The sequence below is a fragment of the Triticum aestivum genome, chromosome 3B (genome assembly GCF_018294505.1).
Source record: "Triticum aestivum cultivar Chinese Spring chromosome 3B, IWGSC CS RefSeq v2.1, whole genome shotgun sequence".
NCBI classification, from domain to species: domain Eukaryota; kingdom Viridiplantae; phylum Streptophyta; class Magnoliopsida; order Poales; family Poaceae; genus Triticum; species Triticum aestivum.
Genome location: NC_057801.1, coordinates 295,402,613 through 295,420,934, shown reverse-complemented (window position 1 = coordinate 295,420,934; position 18,322 = coordinate 295,402,613). Strand labels below are relative to the sequence as shown.

At 46.2% G+C, this 18,322-nt stretch overlaps 1 protein-coding gene across 1 annotated transcript; it reads right to left on the bottom strand.

The window, feature by feature from the left end:
* Positions 1-2,953: 2,953 nt before the first annotated feature.
* Positions 2,954-9,886, bottom strand: LOC123069768 (fimbrin-2). The gene is made up of 13 exons (XM_044492706.1): positions 9,656-9,886; positions 9,044-9,573; positions 8,782-8,953; positions 8,062-8,100; positions 7,889-7,957; positions 7,667-7,783; positions 7,099-7,313; positions 6,052-6,207; positions 5,765-5,964; positions 5,260-5,417; positions 4,107-4,203; positions 3,750-3,841; positions 2,954-3,415 (listed from the first exon to the last, which is right to left on the bottom strand). Exons 1-13 carry the CDS (start codon positions 9,740-9,742, stop codon positions 3,242-3,244), a joined length of 2,106 nt encoding a protein of 701 aa, XP_044348641.1. The 5' UTR covers positions 9,743-9,886; the 3' UTR covers positions 2,954-3,241.
* Between the last annotated feature and the right edge of the window lie 8,436 nt (positions 9,887-18,322).

The following is an 18,322-nucleotide window of genomic DNA, read 5'->3' as shown; positions in this document are numbered from 1 at the left end:
ATATCCTAACAAAAAAAATCCATAAATTACATCAGATGGATCATGATCGTGTTAGGCAGCTCTCGGAACATGGTATTGAAGATCAGAGAGAGAGAGAGAGAGAGAGAAGTCTAACTACTGCTATGGACCCTAAGGTCCTAAGGGAACTACTCACACATGGTCATGGAGACCGAAAGGTTGATGAAGAAGCCTCCGACAATGGATTCCCCCTCTGACAGAGTACTGGAACAGGCCTTTAGATTGGATCTCCTCGGAAGAGACGCTTGCAACAGCAGAAAATTCGGATAAAAATCTTACGAAGGATTCGGTGTTTATAGAAATTATAGGCAATGGAATGGACATAGGTGGTGTAGGTGGGGCCCACATGACCTAGGACCTGGCCCCTCAAGATGGCCATGTGGGGCCCCTGTTGCTCCTCTCGTTTCCCTCAAGTTCTTTTTAGAACCTTCGTGCCCCAAAAAGTTGTATTACATCGTCAGGGTTTTTTTAACCTCCATAGATATTGATTTTCCGTAAAATAAAAAACATGCAGAAAACAACAACTAGCACTAGGCACTATATTAGTAGGTTAGCCTAGAAAATAATATTAGAATACTGTAAAAAGTAGATAAAAGTGATATTATAATAGCATAAAATAATAAAAAATTATAGATATGTTTGAGATGTATTAGGCCACTTTGGGTGGCCCATGGCGATCTACAAAGAAATCAAGAAGCCCTGTCATTCAAGACAAGGACTATATTCGTGGAGGACTAATCTCCACCGACGTAATCGACTAGGACTCTTGTAATCCTAGGCCTCTAGTAACTTATATAAGCCAAGACCAGACTACTCAATAGATCATCTCACAACTTAGATCATTAGATCATCTAGACACACAACGATCTTGTAGTAGATCACTTATACTTTTGTACTCCATCTCAAATCAATACAAACCAAGCAAGACGTAGGGTTAAATAAGGAGAACCCAAACCTAGATAAAAACCCGTTCCCCGGTTACCATCGTGTCAAGACTACTAGCTCGGGACCACCTACCCGCAATTTTTTGGATTCGACTCCGTCACCCAGGGGTCGGGTCCTCGCGACCGCTTATGTGGTTAGATGTCCCTATCTAGTTTGACAACACCGAGCACATCATCGATCAAGAAGCTCCCATTTGTGTTCTCCCACACGGTCGCCAACATCCCGGTGAGAAAGATGCTGTTGGACGGGGGCACGTGTCTGAAGAAGATGCAGATCCCGCTCGAGCGTCTCCGCCCGACGCAACCTTTTCTCGGCGTTACACCCGATCATTCCATGCCCCTCGAGCAGGCAACTCCAATAACTTTCAGACTTAGGCCATCGACTTTGTTGTGGTCGAGTTTGATCCCGTAAAAAGTAATGCTTGGATGCCTAGCGCTTGCCAAATTCATGGTGGCCTCGCATTATGCTTATCTCACCATGGGGACTGTTCCTGAATGTCGTGTTCTGTGCCAAAAGGCTGCATGCGGCAGCCATCACGCCCATCAACGATGGCGCGCCCTCGTCGCCTTCCTTCGGGCAAATGACGACATATTTACATGGCAACCAGCGAATATGCCTAGGGTCACGAGGGAGGTGATCGAACACCACTTTTTTGTGTTCCATGTGCATGATCAATCAAGCAAAAGGTACATCGCCAGGCACCCAAGCAACAACAATTTATATGAGATCAAGTAGAGCAGCTTCAGAAAGTCAGCTTTATCCCGGAAGTAATCCATCCTGACTAGATCACCAATCTTGTGGTGTTCCTAAAGCAAATGGGAAAATGCGGATGTGCATTGACTTCAGCGACCTCAATCAGGCGTGCCCCAACGATCCGTATCCTCTTCCCCACATAGATCAGATCACTGATTCTAGTGTGATGTGTTGTGCTTTTTGGATGTGTATTCAGGTTACCAACAAATTTGCATGGCAAAATAGGACGAAGAAAAAATAACATCCATCACTCCAGTGGGGACGTTCTACTACATTTGCATGCCGAAACCTAGTGGGGACGTTCTGCTACATTTGCATGCCTTTCGGCATGAATAATGCCGGCCCCATTTACCAGCAAGCGATGTGCATCACGCTGAATTCAGTGGTAGACCGCAACATGGAGGCCTACATTGACGATCTCAGTGTGAAACAAGGAACAAGTCTACCCTCCTTGAAGATGTGGCAAAGACGTTTGACATCTTGCGCAGAATGCGCATGAAGCTTCTCAAAAGATCTAGGCCATTCAATTGGACACCCAAGGCCGAGCAAGCACTGCAAGAAATGAAGAGATATCTCACCGCACCACCGGTCTTGGTGACACCCAAAGTCTGAGGAACCTTTTATCCACAGGTTGTCAGTGTTGTTCTCGTGGCGGGACGAGAGGATGGGCTTCAGCCCTACAAACTCATTTTAAGGTTCTCTCCAAAATCCAGGTTTTAAATAGCTTTTATGCGACATCGCAGGGAGGTCTGAACTATAGCCATGTTAACTATCGCGATCTACCATGGAAGCTATTTACAATGTAAGAAGCAGAAAAAAATCCTTACAAAAAAACACTAGCAAAGTAAGGAATAAAGAGAATCCATTTAACTAATTAACATATGAGTAGGTGATTTATTTTATTTCCAAATTGAGTCATAATGAGTATTGGTGAGAGTCGCCAGTAGGCCAAAGCTCCAAGGTAAAACAATCTCCCAAGGAAGATTGGGTGTTGTTTTCTAATGTTATTTAGTTACACATATGTGATCATTTTGGATTAAATTTACATGTATAAATGATTGCATGCTATTTTCTGTCGTTGTACACTAATTAGGTAATAGCTTCAGCTATAGCTGGTAGCAAGCCATGCCAAAATAGCGCAGTTATTTGGCGCTATAATGGTTGTAGCTAGGATAGCAACACAAAGTGACATAGCAATTTAAATCATTGCCAAAAATTACTACATGAGTCACCGACGTCGCCTGAGCAAAATTGCTCAACAAACTAATCAGTGTGGTTGGATTTTGAATAAACAACTGCCACTATATGATGTTACATATACTTGCTACCTGTGTCAATATTTACAGGATGTTGTACATTACTCACCAAATCAATTTGCACACTACAGAACCTCAAATGAAACAAACAAAACTCTTTCACCATTCTCCCCTTCATTCTTGAATGCGTCTGCTCTCCAATTTATAGCAAAGAATCAAGAATATAGAATCTCGAGTCCTGAAATAGCAGTCAGACCATGCAATTTCATCTATCTAGTTCCGCTATCATCAATTGATGATTCAGATGCTGAGTCATCTGAAGTTGAGATAGAACTTGTCTCACACAAACTACTGTTGTCAGGGTCCACTGAATATGATGTTGGCCTTTTCAAATGCCAATACATGATGCTTGCTGTCAAAGTCAGCATCATCTTCTGGTTGACCTGAGACAAATTGCCAAAATCATATTGCAAATGTTAATTAGTTGATATCACAAGAGAATATGGTCCAACATGGTCCACTACTTGAGGCTGCTCGGATAGACTATCAAGCGGGGCATCACACCACCAAAATGATCTAGTTTCTAGTTTTTTCTTTAAAAAATGCAATATATGCTTAACTCCCAACATTGGTGTAATTCAGCTTACTTGGTGTAATTCAGCTTACTTACAGCTGATGATTCAGGGTCGGAGGGAGTAATAAACATTCACAAACTTAATCTGCAACTAACTGTATGAAACTAGTTTTGGCTTCCAAGAATTCAATCAAATGCCTCACCTCCATTACATCCTCTGGCAGCAAGAAGATGGAGCAACCAAGCTTTCTAGCAACAGAGATGATGTAGGAAGCATTCATTTGTTTTTCTTCATCTGTGCCGAAACCATATAAAATTTTAGTTAACAAGCTCTGAAAAGCATACACAGTACTAGTAAATCTAGTGATCTGCAAATAACACTGGCGATATAATTAAGTGTGTCTATAATGTGTTGCCTATCACTATGAGGATATAATACAAGGGAAATGGTATATACTTTCATAATAAAACAAGACATACTGAATTTCTATGCACTAGCATTTCTTAATTGAAAATTGGATAGGAGATTTTCGGACTCATAGAAACATGAGACATCCAACCTTTTTCTCCTTTGGTTACAAGGCTCCAATTCACAACGCGAGGCTCCACAACACTTAGTAAGTTGACAAAAAATATGCCACTTGAAAGGCTTCTATCCTGCAATTAGTACTTGTGGTTTATCGTACAAACCCTGAACAGCAAATTAGGGGAAGATACAGCGATATGGACACTGATGCTTGACATATTGTTAGAAGTGATAGTGACAGTAGTTCCTCATGCAAATAGTGGCCCTTCAGACTAGCATTATTACACTTCACAGTTACATTATTGAAATGTACTCCCTCTGTTCCAAATTATAAGATGGTCTATCATCAATCCGAATTATAAGACGTTTTGGATATTTCAATATGGACTACATACAGACTGAAATGAGTGAACAAACACATAATAACATGTCTACATACATCCGAACATCTTATAATACTGAACGGAGGGAGTAGTAGTTTATTCTGGATTTACGATAGAACCTAAGTTAGAAATATAGCATAAGTGAATAGTAAGAGATTATTCGGAAATGCATGTTGGAGCTCTTTTTTTGAAAAAAATCAAAAATTGTATTTTCAAGTTTCAAAAAAATCTGAAAAAACTACACATGAACCTAGGGATGTATACTACATTTCTGTAAATTTTCATGATGATAAGATTTACACAAAAAAATCATGTATTTCTACCACATGAACTATTCACTATAAAAGTCTTTTCTTTTTGTGCAGCTCACACCAAAGCTTATTTCATCATGAAATTTTACAGGAATCTAGTATACATCTCTATGTTCATGTGCATTTTTAAAAAAAAAAATACTTCAAAATTTTCGAGAAACTCCAAAACTCCACTCTCGAGATTATTCTGGATTTATGATGGAACCTAACTTAGACAAGATAGCATAAGTGCATGCGGCAATTTAGTTCATGCCTTCATACTACTTTAAGAACAAACTGTAACTCATCCCAAGCACATAATTCAATTGACTGTCCTGATTAGAATATGTATATATTATGAGTGCATATTTGTATCTGTAAATTATACAACGAGATCGTTGTAATGAAGAATATTCTGCAGGAAACTCACATAAAGCAACTTGGCAGACTGTAAAATGATACGATATTTTCAAAGCATGATGTGCATTAATAAAATACATTGAAGTATACAAACCTTGAAACTTCCTATTTGAGACTGTCTTCCAGAATCCTTGACCTTTTTGTTAGCCCATAATAGTATGTCATTATCTGTGATCTCCTTCCCATTCGAATGAAATCTAAGATTCTTCAGCAGTTGTAGTATGTTGTACCGCATCAATTGCCAGAGAAAAGCTGTCAGGGAGGGAGGGGGGGGGGGGGAGAAGTGTGCCTTGTCATCGTATGATCAACTGGAAAGTTAAATGGAATATTGTGCGTGCAAAAGAATTGTACAAAACAACAATGGTACATTGATATTTTGAAATTTCTGTTCAGCAAAACCAGTTAATCAACCAAAAACTAACACATATCATGAATATCTAGTTGATTATTATAAATTTACTAATCTCTGAAGGCATGATTATTTGTATAAATAATGGCCCAATTGGTATGTTACATCTAAGTACATTTGCTCACCTCCTAGTTATGTGCAAAATTTAAGTACATTTTATTATTTGCAACTGAATGAAAAAAACACTTACCTAATATCAATTTCTTGTTTCCTTGCACAATATCATGACCAGCAATATTCACCAAGGAAAATTTTATTTCCTTTCCTATCTTCAGAACTTGATTACAGTTTTCAACTTTTCTGAATGGAAGTTCTATTGGGGGTCGGTTTGCAAACTTCCAATTAACTGAACCAGGAGCAACCTTATCCATGACCTCAAGGAGCACCCATCTATCGTCCCACAAGGAAATATGAAAGATAGAATCAGCTTCATTTTAACAGAAGAGTTAGATATAGACGATGAGAGGTATGGCCTACCCATTTCTAAGATCTTCGAATACATTGTTTATATATGTAGAAATTCCAAGGCTGTTAATCCATAGCCTAAATGACCTCTCTTCCCTTGAAACTTGAGCATCATCAGATACTCCATCCACAAACGAAACTTGTTTCATTTGTTTCGACAACCCATTCCTGCAATAAAAGGACTACAATTATAGAGTTTAGACTGTCAAAACAGTGCACTACCAAGTACAAGCATCAGATTTTCATTTAGGCTTCTGTATCATGTGTATCTAGCTGTAGTACTGGTAACCAATGCTGCTCCCTAGTTAAGAGATCTGACGAAAGTATTTGCTGAATAGGCCCATAATAATAGCACATCTACAGCGGCGACGGGGTACTACATATGGTTTTACTGGCCAGGAATATTTGTACATTATCTAGTTACAATGTTTGCCATGCTCAGCTTGCTCAGTTGTCTTGCACAAGGACGACTGTATATTGATTCTTCGCAATCCTTTTCTGTGCTACGGAAACTTCTGCAAGCAAACGGGCTCTTCTCTCGAAATCTTTGTGCGGGTCTCATTCTCATGCACAAAATATTATGTCATGTGAATGGTAATAAAACAATCTCTTATTTGTAGGAGCACACATAGTTCAATCAACGAGAAAAATAAAAATAAAAAGTGGTTCTATTGTCTTCTGATGTCTGACTGTTCCCTACAAACATTGCTTCACCTTCATTCTCAGCAATAAAAGGAAAACTTCAGAGTTGAGAGTTTTCCTGGGAACTAGTGGTGGACAGGTGAGAGAACATTAACAACATAATGCTACCAGTTTGCACAAGATGTTGTTTTTTAAGTAAATGTCATAGTATGTTACCAAGAACAGTAGCAGATAGCAAGGACTAAATAAAAGCAAATCTATAGGATGAAGAACTATCACATGCTAACAGCAGTTATTAGAAAAAAAATTGGTCTTCGGTATCCCAATGTGATAAACATCAATGGAAATGTGAGTTCTTCAGCAAACTGTACCTTAAGTATATAAATTCTGAGCTGAAGGGGTGCCCATAATACATACCTTTTTTGAAAGATATGAGCCACAAAGGCGAGATTTAGATTTTGTAAACCAGCAACTATGTCTTTCGGGGCCAGATATCTTTTGCAGCCCATCCTATCCGCATGCTCAAGAACTAATCTTGCTCTATGAAGAAGATCTTTTACTGACATTGGCGATGGTTTAGCACTGCATTCTGGAGCCAGGACATTTAACAAGCAAGCGTATGCCTCACTGTCCTGGGTTTTCATGTGACCAAGGTAAATAAATATTAATTCCTCATACAGGACCACAGTTCGAACTAAAAAACATGATATATGGATTGATCTTCATCATTTATTAACATTCTTACTGTATACTCCCCTTGACCAGATAGAATTTCAAGTCAAGAATCGAAAACGAGATCAATGGTGAAGGGGCAAAAGTATTTGAAAGTTATGGTGATTATTAAAACCATAAGAACTTAGTTGAAAGAGAAGTTAAATAGCTCAGTTGTATAGTTTTTGGAACATATGTAGCACAGCTTGCGAAATTGCATTTATGTGTTAAATATTTAAACGTGTAAGGGGTCTAGCAGCTAACATGAGCATACTTTTATATCCGATGAAAAATTTGTTACTGTTCTCTGGAAACCTCCTTTCTTCAGCTGAAAGTTCATCCACCTTAGTAGTATTTTTTCAGGAGAAAGGCTCATAAGCTCCTCCATCTCCTGCAATTTTACATGAAACCATTGACAGTGTGTTACTCTCACTAGCATATTACGCATACGAAATAGTCTCCAAAGTGCATTATAATGAACTGAAATTAGGACTACCTGGCTGTCTTGAACCAATTCGACCAACTGAGGTGTGCGCTTCAGGTTTACATCTGCCAATAGTTGTATCTGGTAGTCATTGTAACAACACGTTATCACAGATAGTATCATACATAAAACAGACACAATGTTGCCCACACAAATAGACAAATGTAACATAGATATGAAGTTACCTTGATAATCTGAGATATCAGCCCTAGGATAAGATGAGGCTGCAAGCAGTAAGAGAAAGCTTTGATAAGCTCATTATACAAGAATTCTTCATGTAAAAAAAGAGTGAAAAGATAAAACTACAAATGAAAAATACATGCTAGAACCAGAGCTTAGATCTGAACAAACAAACGTAGATGATGCACTGGGGTATAGAAACGTAGTATAAATAAGTTCAATGGCAATAAATAAGAACACAGAGGTATGCCAAGTATTTCTGTATCCTGAAGTAGAATGTAGTGGTGCACTGGAGGACATGAAGCATGTCATGTGTGCCAAATTATCAGTGTGACACGGACTGAACTTGATTTATTCTTTCACAGTAAGTTTGCCGCAAATTTATACTATCTTGTCAGTCATAACAAAAGGGCACAGGAGCAATCAAATCAACCATGGGTTACCCCTCGCCACTTTTTTGATATATAAATGATTGTTCCATCGTGTTCCAATGATAACCACCAGTAAGCGCATGTATAAAGCAACAAAAGTAGAGAGAACCAACACCGGGTGCTTTACGGTCGTGTACATCACATGGACTTAACTCCACTGTGTCCCTCAACAACATCCGAATGAACAAGTACCCAAGTAAAAAGAACGGACTGAAAGTCACCTTTACTCTGAATATCATGTAATGCGACGATGTCACAAAAAAGCAAGAAAAATAGAAACAGGGAGAGTCCTACCCTCCCCTCTGCGAGATCCTGCGTGCCGATATTGACAACAGTGCAGCCGATGGCCTTGGCAGAGTTGAGACAGAGGGTGTGGTTCTCGTTTTTCTCCCACAAGTTAAGCAGCCTCTTGGTGTTGATAGCACGCTCGTCGATGGTCCCCGGCACGGCCAAGTTGATGAGCTTACTGGACCAAAAAGCCGAAAAGGATTGGAACCAGATCAGAGCAAAAATAATAATATAATCAGTGGATCGAAAGCACAAATCAGGAGCACACCATAGCAACACGCCGTCTTTAGTGAGGTGGAAGAGCTGGTCGGTGGCCGGATCGACGGGCAGCGCGTTCTTGAGGAACGGATCCTCGGCGAGGTAGGCATTGATGTGGCCCACGTAGGAAGCCTTCTCAGATTCGCTGATGGTGTGCAGCAGCGTGGTGGTGGACGCCGTGAGGAAGGCGGCAGACGAGGAGGAGGAGCGCTTAATGCCTTGGCCGCCGTCGCGCTCGCGCGCCTTCTTCCCGCCCTTGAGCCGCAGCTGCATCTCGGCATAGACGCGCAGGAAGAGCTCAAAGTTGACGTCGAGCTGCGGTTTCTCGTCGGCGCGGGAGACAGCCGTGAGCACGGAGGACCACTCCTCGTCCGTGAGCGCCGGCTCTGGCGGCGAGCTGTTCTCTTTCCCGGCGTCCCCGCGCAGCGCTTCCCCTTTACCGGCGGCTATAGCGGTGGGGCTCCCCAGGCCGGTCAGCGCGGCGGGGAGGTCCCGCAGCCGCAGCCTGCCGGTGGGCGCCGTGTCCCGCAGCCCCGCGTACTGCCGAACAAGATCGAAAAACGCAGTCACAAACACCACCGCCAGCGCGAAGGAAGATGAAGGGCAGAGAGCGCGCGCGTACCTGTGCCTGGAGCGCGCGGAGGTCCGCCTGCGTGAAGCGGCGCTGCAGGTAAGGGTCGGACACGACGACCAGTCCGTCGAATCCCATCGAGTCCCCTGCTCCGCCGCGGCGGCAGCTCCCAGTCCGCGGGCGGCGTTAGGTGGGATGCACGAGTCGAGACGGTGGCCAGTGTCTGAGGTGGAGCGTTGGTTCAAACTAAAGGAAAGGATGGGGTGGATGATTAAGGAGGGTCCCAGTCCAATAGAAAGAAAGGAGTGTGGAGCCTTGATGAGAGAGTGGACAGAGCAGCGGAGGGGATTCAAATCTTTCCGGGTCTGCCTGGCAGGGTCCAGCGAGCTGGTCCCCGACCGTTGCTGTTCGTGAAAGTGGAAGTACCAGGAGAGGAGGTTGGGTACCACTCTCACGCTACAGTGGGCTACTGGGGGATGTCACTGATTGAGATTCCAGCTAATGCTCTTGCAAGCTGTGGTTAAGGTTGGAGTCCAAATGCAGTCGTTTTACAGTTGGGCTGCTACAGCTGCGGCGGCTGCTGAAACATGCTGAAATGATCAAAATGCCCTTGGTTGTCCTTTAGATTGAGCTTGAAGATAATTGTACCTCTAATGACTTGATTATGAGATGTTTTTGCTAGTCAGCATCGTTGGCCCCCGCCGGGTAGTTCACTGAGCCAGACCGGTATGCCCACGCATACTCGGTAGGGACAACGTCATTTGCACCCTATCGGGCTGCTTTGGTCGTGTGAGGCTCATGCCCGGGGCATGCCCGGCTATGCGTGCGCGTCCCGGACGGCTCAGTGGCCTTGGCCTCACAGCGTGCATGTCACCTCGGGCGTTCAAGAGGTGCCTGCTCGGGCTCTTTGCCCATCCAACTGTTCAGTTGCCCAGCCGACTGTGCGTGCATGCCAGACAGCTCTCTGTGTTGGCCTCGCATCGCACGAGCTGTCTCGCATGGTCGAGAGGCGCTTGCTCGGCGGCCTAGCCACCCGGTTGTTCGGTTCCCTTACTCAGGTTTATTACTCGCTCGGGATGCCCCGTTGCCCTCGTCCCGGTATGTCTTGGGTTGGTGGGCGTTGGCAGGTGGGTGCTCGATTTGTGGTATGTCGGTTTGTTGTGGTGCGTGGGGTTGTTCTTGGTATATAATGGATGGTGGTCTTCTTCTACCCTACTTGCCCCTCACACCGTTCTCTTTTCGTACTGCGAGGGCTTCTTCAAGCTTTCTCTGTGTTGGTGCTTTGTTCACCATCGGCGGCGTCCGGCGCCCGTTGGCTTTTCGTGCCTTCTATTGACGTTGGTGATGTTCGAGGTGGGTTGCTTCTTCACTACGATGCTCGTGATGTTTTCTCCCTCTTTTCTAGGTGTTTGTTGCATTTGGTTTCCTTTGCGCCTCTTCTTCTCGCTCGTCGTCCTTTTTCTTTTCTCTCCTCTTGGTGGTTCTTTGTTCTTCGTTTTTGTTTGTTCTTAGGCCCGCTTGCTATTGTTGGAGGATGGATGCTTCTCCGCTCCGTTGCTCCTTCTGTTATCTTCCTTCTCCCTTGAGGTTTTCTACATTTGGGCTTTTTAGGTCTGATTGTCCCCGTGCGCGCGATTCCTTGTGTTCTTAACGCTGGTTCCAGCTTTACTTGTCATTTCAGGATCATGCACGTCCTCATCTTCAAGGTTCTTCATGGATAAGGATGGTTTCAGCGTCATTGTGTTTGGCCTTTGTGGCACGGAGGTCGTCTCTGAGTGCGACTAGCACGAACAAAGCTTGGTATGATCCAAGTGGTTGTTCCTATTTGTTAGGTTGTCCACTTGGTGCCACCATGCCTTCAACCGTGTGCTTATGTAACACCCTAGATTTTTCACTCCTCGAAAATTCTTTTTCTAGATTTGGCTTCTATCCTTTTCTTTTGGTGTTCTTGGATTTATTAGCACCCTTGTGTTTATGTGAGGATAAGTAAATTTCCTGGTTACTTTGACTTAGGGTTTAGCCTCCAAAACCCTAGTTTTCATTTTTTATTTAAACCCTAAAGACCACCTTTGCACTGGACACCCATTCTCACTTGCAGCACAAATCCCCAAAATATTTGTAAGGTCCTACAAATCTCTTCATTTCCATCAAAAAAGCCACACACTTAAGTTAAATTTTGACCAGAGCATCCATCCAGAGTTTCTGCCAAATCTGTTGACCTATGAAGCAAGTGCATTGTGCCCTCACCCTATGAAGCTAAAAAAATTCACAGACCATCATGTATACACATAAAACCTATCCATAAATTTTGATCATTACCCAACCACCATAACTCCCTCCATAATTTTCCAAAGCTTGCATCCACATACCCACCTTGTGAAGGAAGTATATTTCGCACTCATCCATTTTCTCTCAAATTTGTCATGGTTATCAACCATGACAAAACACCACTGCCACCCAAAAATCATCAAATTCCACCACACCAAACTCCCAAAGTTTTTGGCCAAAAATTCAGCTTAGACATGAAGCACCACCTACGCTCATCCATATGGCCACAAATTTTGCATACACATTCATCATCATACCAAACAACCCCACAATACAATTGAGCTTTGGTCACCACACCAATTTTAAATGGCCCGTTACAAAAACCTTGTTGTGAGAACACATCTTGGATGTTCCAGTCAATTTGATCCACCCCAGGACTCCACTATTGAACACACAGACCCTAGATACACTGAATAACACCAGACATGGTCTGGCAAGACAAAGCCAGCGATGCCATGCCAGTGGTGACCACCACCCTGGCATGCCCATTTGGCGCTTTGTGCCCAATGCAGAGCACCTACAGCCGTCCCTAGCCACCCCCATTGTGTCCTCTAGCTTCACAATGCCTCTAGCAGCAAGACCCACCCCCTCTAGAACCATCCCCATCGCTTGCTTCATCCCCAAGTTCATCACCGTTGTCGTCGTCCCAACTACTGTGCACACGGACCACCCTTGGCCCAGCACCCACAGCTGGCCCGAAGCCTCATTTGCCCCCCCTCCTCGTGATGCTTCGCATTGTGCCGCACACCCATGGCCAGCCTGGACCCTGGCAAAATGCCATTGCGGACGAGCTCATCCATTGCCATTGCCCGTGAAAGGATCGATATAGTTGACTAGAGGGGGGGGTGAATAGGCAACTAACAATTTTTAGCTTTTCTTTACCAAATTAAACTTTGCATCAAAGTAGGTTGTCTAGATATGCAACTAGGTGAACAACCTATATGATGCAACAACAACAAGCACACAAGCATGCAAGGGATACAACACAAGTAAGCTTGCAAAAGTAAAGGCACGAGATAACCAAGAGTGGAGCCGATGGAGACGAGGATGTGTTACCGAAGTTCCTTCCTTTTGAGGGGAAGTACGTCTCCGTTAGAGCGGTGTGGAGGCACAATGCTCCCCAAGAAGCCACTAGGGCCACCGTATTCTCCTCATGCCCTCACACAATGCGAGATGTCGTGATTCCACTATTGGTGCCCTTGAAGGCGGCGACCGAACCTTTACAAACAAGGTTGGGGCAATCTCCACAACTTAATTGGAGGCTCCCAACGACACCACGAAGCTTCACCACAATGGACTATGGCTCCGAGGTGACCTCAACCGTCTAGGGTGCTCAAACACCCAAGAGTAACAAGATCCGCTAGGGATGTGTGTGGGGAATCAAATTTCTCTTGGTGGAAGTGTAGATCGAGGCCTTCTCAACCAATCCCGAGCAAATCAACAAGTTTGATTGGCTAGGGAGAGAGATCGGGCGAAAATGGAGCTTGGAGCAACAATGGAGCTTAGAGATGGAAGAGGTGGTCAACTAGAGGTAGGAGACACCCCTTTTATAGCTATGGAAAAGATCCAACCGTTGTCCACATATCCAGCCTGCGACATGCGGTACTACCGCTCCAGGAACGCGGTACTACCGCAAGGCCACGCGGTACTACCATGAGGGACCACGGTACTTCCGCGGTAGTAGCAGAGACTAGAACATGCCTCACTAAGAGCAGTACTTCCGCGAGCGCGGTACTACCGCTCCCCCTTGCGGTACTACCGCAAGGCAGGAAAGTCCTAGCCTACAAAGGGCGCGGATGAATAAAAATACATCCGTGCCTACTTCCGCTGGAAAAGAAATAGTGCAACAGTCCGACACGGTACTACCGCTGGGGAGCGGTACTACCGCATGGCAGCTGAAACAGGCCACGCGCGGTACTACCGCGGAGGCGCGGATGTAAAAAATTACATCCGCCCCTACTACCGTGAAGCAGCGGCACTTGGCAGGCCGAGCACGGTACTACCGCGCATGAGGTGCGGTACTACCGCGGAGGCGCGGATGTAAAAAATTACATCCACCCCTACTACCGTGAAGCAGCGGCACTTGGCCTGGGAGCCACGGTACTACAGCTCCAGAGGAGCGGTACTACCGTGGGCTCCCGCGGTACTACCGCATCGTGGCACGGTACTACCGCAGGTGCCTGCGGTACTACCTCTCCAGGGAGCAGTACTACCGCAAGCTCAGCAGCATCAGCCAGGACAAATGCACAGAGGATAGACGGGGGATGCTCCAAAGTGCAAGGGAAAGGTGGAGACAATGAAGGAAGCGTGTACGTGATGATTCCACCCAAACCTTTCCGATGCGGACCCCCTCTTAATAGTACGGCTCTCCTACGATTCAAATCCACCAAAAAGAAATGTAGAACAACGCCGTCTTCAATAGTCTTCGAGGGGCACCGAACCGTCTTGTGCCTAGCGATGAAGCGTCTGAGAAACTCAAGGCACACGATTAGTCCGCAAAAGCATTGTCATCAATCACCAAAACACCTTAGGGATAAATATGCGCTTACAATCTCCCCCCTTTTGGTGGATTGATGACAATACGGGATTTGCACAAAAAGGAGATAATATAGAGCAGAGGCAAACTCCTGCTCTCTAGAATATAGACGGGCTCCCCCTAGATGTGTGCAATCTAGATGGATGCTTTGGACTGCATAGCACACAAACTAGGATCAACACTCCTGCTATATTTTAGAGACAAGGCATGATCTTGCAAGAGTAAGACTAACATCTAAGAAAGAGCATAACACAAAGGTAGCACAATATATCACAAGCTCACTAAGATAGGTAGAGTGCATATGTCTTACACCATATGAAGGAAAGCAACCCAAAGCAACCAAAACGAGGTTCAAACGAGGTTCAAATGTGAAAGCAAACACACCGAACACGAACGACGACACACGACTCGCAAATCCCTACACTCTCTCCCCCTTTGGCATCGAGACGCCAAAAAGGCAGAGAGGACACCTACACACAAGGGGTGGCTCAAGCAGGGAACTCATCCCAACGCTCCTCGTCAGACTCGGCGGCAGGAATGGTCTCCTCAACGTCCTCCTCAGAATCAGTCCACCGGTAGCCTTGTTTCTCCATCCACTCGGCCTCTGGAGTGATGCGATCCTCAGAACCGCCAGACAGGTCCTCTCCATACAGCCTCATGATCTTCTTGTCCCGGCGGCGACTTTCCTTGGATGCCACATGAGTCCTGTACTGCCTGAGGGAGTTCCGGACTAGGGGGTGTCCGGATAGCCGAACTATCATCATCAGCCGGACCCCAAGACTATGAAGATACAAGATTGAAGACTTCGTCCCGTGTCCGGATGGGACTTTCCTTGGCGTGGAAGGCAAGCTTGGCGATACAGATATGTAGATTTCCTACCATTATAACCGACTCTGTGTAACCCTAGCCCTCTTCGATGTCTATATAAACCGGATGGCTTTAGTCCATAGGACGAACAACAATCATACCATAGGCTAGCTTCTAGGGTTTAGCCTCCTTGATCTCGTGGTAGATCCACTCTTGTAACACACATCATCAATATTAATCAAGCAGGACGTAGGGTTTTACCTCCATCAAGAGGGCCCGAACCTGGGTAAAACATCGTGTCCCTTGTCTCCTGTTACCATCCGCCTAGACGCACAGTTCGTGACCCCCTACCCGAGATCCGCCGGTTTTGACACCGACATTGGTGCTTTCATTGAGAGTTCCGCTGTGTCGTCACCGATAGGCTCGATGGCTTCTTCGACCATCATCAACAACGCAGTCTAGGGTGAGACCTTTCTCCCCGGACAGATCTTTGTATTCGGCGGCTTTGCACTGCGGGCCAATTTGCTTGGCCATCTGGAGCAGATCGAAAGCTATGCCCCTGGCCGTCAGGTCAGATTTGGAAGTTTGAACTTCATGGCTGACATCCGCGGGGACTTGATCCTCGATGGATTCGAGCCACAGCTGAGCGTGCTGCACTGTCACGGCGAGCATGATTTAGCTCTACAGCCGGGCAGTACCCTGGAGGCCGCACTTGAACCCTCTCCGATCTTCAATTCGGAGCCGGCTGCGCAGATCGAGGACGGATGGCTAGACACTGCCTCGGGAGCTGCAACCTCTATGGCGATAGAGCCGAACAATTACCTTGTCCCTCATGAAGCTCGTGGCTCCGAGGTGTCGGACTCCTTGCTGGACTCTGAACCTCCCGCGCCCCTCCGATCGAATCCGATTGGGCGCCGATCATGGAGTTCACCGCATCGGACATCTTTCAACACTCACCTTTTGGCGACATCTTGAGTTCGCCAAAACATCTCTCGTTATCAGGAGAGCCCTGGCCGGACTGCGGTCAGGACGGTTGGGATGTGGACGACGAAGAAATTCAAAGCCCACCCACCACCCACTTGGTAGCCGCTGTCGACGATCTAACCGACATGCTAGACTACGACTCCGAAGACATCGACGGTATGGACGACGATGCCGGAGACGACCAAGAACCAGCGCCGACCGGGCACTGGAAAGCCACCTCATCATATGACATATACATGGTGGATATCCCAAAGGATGGGAATGGCAAAGGAACAGAGGAGGATGACCCCTCCAAGAAACAGCCCAAGCGCCGGCATCAGCGGCGCCGCTCTAAATCCCGCCACAGCAAGAATGAAGATTCCGGCACCGGAGATAATAATGCACCGAACAGTGCCGAAGATAACCCACTCCAGCAAGACCCAGCGCAGGAGGATGGAGACGCCAGCCCTCATGAGAAAGCGGCAGAAGAAGAGGTAGAGGATTATATGCCTCCCTCTGGAGATGAAGAAAGCCTCGATGACGATGAATTCGTCGTGCCTGAGGATCCCGTCGAACAAGAGCGTTTTAAACGCAGGCTTATGGCCACGGCAAACAGCCTCAAGAAAAAGCAGCAACAGCTTAGAGCTGATCAAGATCTGCTAGCCGACAGATGGACTGAAGTCCTCGCGGCCGAAGAGCATGAGCTCGAATGCCCCTCCAAAAGCTACCCTAAACGCAAGCTACTCCCCCGATTAGAGGAGGAAGCGTATGAACCCGCATCACCAGGAGACAATACGGCTGACCGACCACCTCGTGGTCGCGACGGAGAAGCCTCTAGGCCCTTCACTAGACCCATACCCCGGCATCGCTCGAAAAGCACAAGGCCACAGGGGAACGCTCCGGACTTGCGAGATATATTGGAGGATAAGGCAAGACAATCAAGATCGATCTATGGATCACGTGGGCGCCCCACGACACGTGACGACAGCCGTCGCGCCGGACACAGTAAGTCCGGCCGGGCCGAACAAAACAGACAAAGCTCTTTTGAGCTCCGTCGTGATATCGCCCTGTATAGAGGCGCCGCACACCCACTATGCTTCACAAATGAAGTAATGGATCATCAAATCCCCGAAGGGTTTAAACCCGTGAATATCGAATCTTACGATGGCACAACAGACCCCGCGGTTTGGATCGAAGACTATCTTCTTCACATCCACATGGCCCGCGGTGACGATCTTCACGCCATCAAATATCTCCCCCTCAAGCTTAAAAGACCAGCCCGGCGTTGGCTTAACAGCTTGCCAGCAGAGTCAATTGGGAGTTGGGAAGACCTGGAAGCCGCATTCCTCGATAACTTCCAAGGCACGTATGTGCGACCACCAGACGCTGATGACCTAAGCCACATAATTCAGCAGCCAGACGAATCGGCCAGACAATTCTGGACACGGTTCTTAACCAAGAAAAACCAAATCGTCGACTGTCCGGATGCGGAGGCCCTCGCGGCCTTCAAGCATAACATCCGCGACGAGTGGCTTGCCCGGCACCTGGGACGGGAAAAGCCGAAATCCATGGCAGCCCTCACATCACTCATGACCCGCTTCTGCGTGGGTGAGGATAGCTGGCTAGCACGCAGCAACAACCTCAGCAAACATTCTGGCAGTCCGGACTTCAAGGACCGAAATGGCAGGTCGCGTTGTAACAAAAACAAGCGCCGCATCAACGGCGACAATAGTGAGGATACGGCAGTCAATGCCGGATTCAGAGGCTCTAAACCCAGTCAACGGAAAAAGCCATTCAAAAGAACTGCTCCGGGTCCGTCCAATTTGGACCGAGTACTCGACCGCTTGTGCCAGATACACGGCACCCCCGAGCCAGCTAACCACACCAATAGGGACTGTTGGGTATTCAAGCAGGCAGGCAAGTTAATTACCGAAAACAATGACAAGGGGCTACATAGCGATGACGAGGAAGATACCCGACCGCCGAACAATAGAGGACAGAAGGGTTTCCCCCCATAGGTGCGGACGGTGAACATGATATACGCAATGCACATACCCAAAAGGGAGCGGAAGCGTGCACTCAGG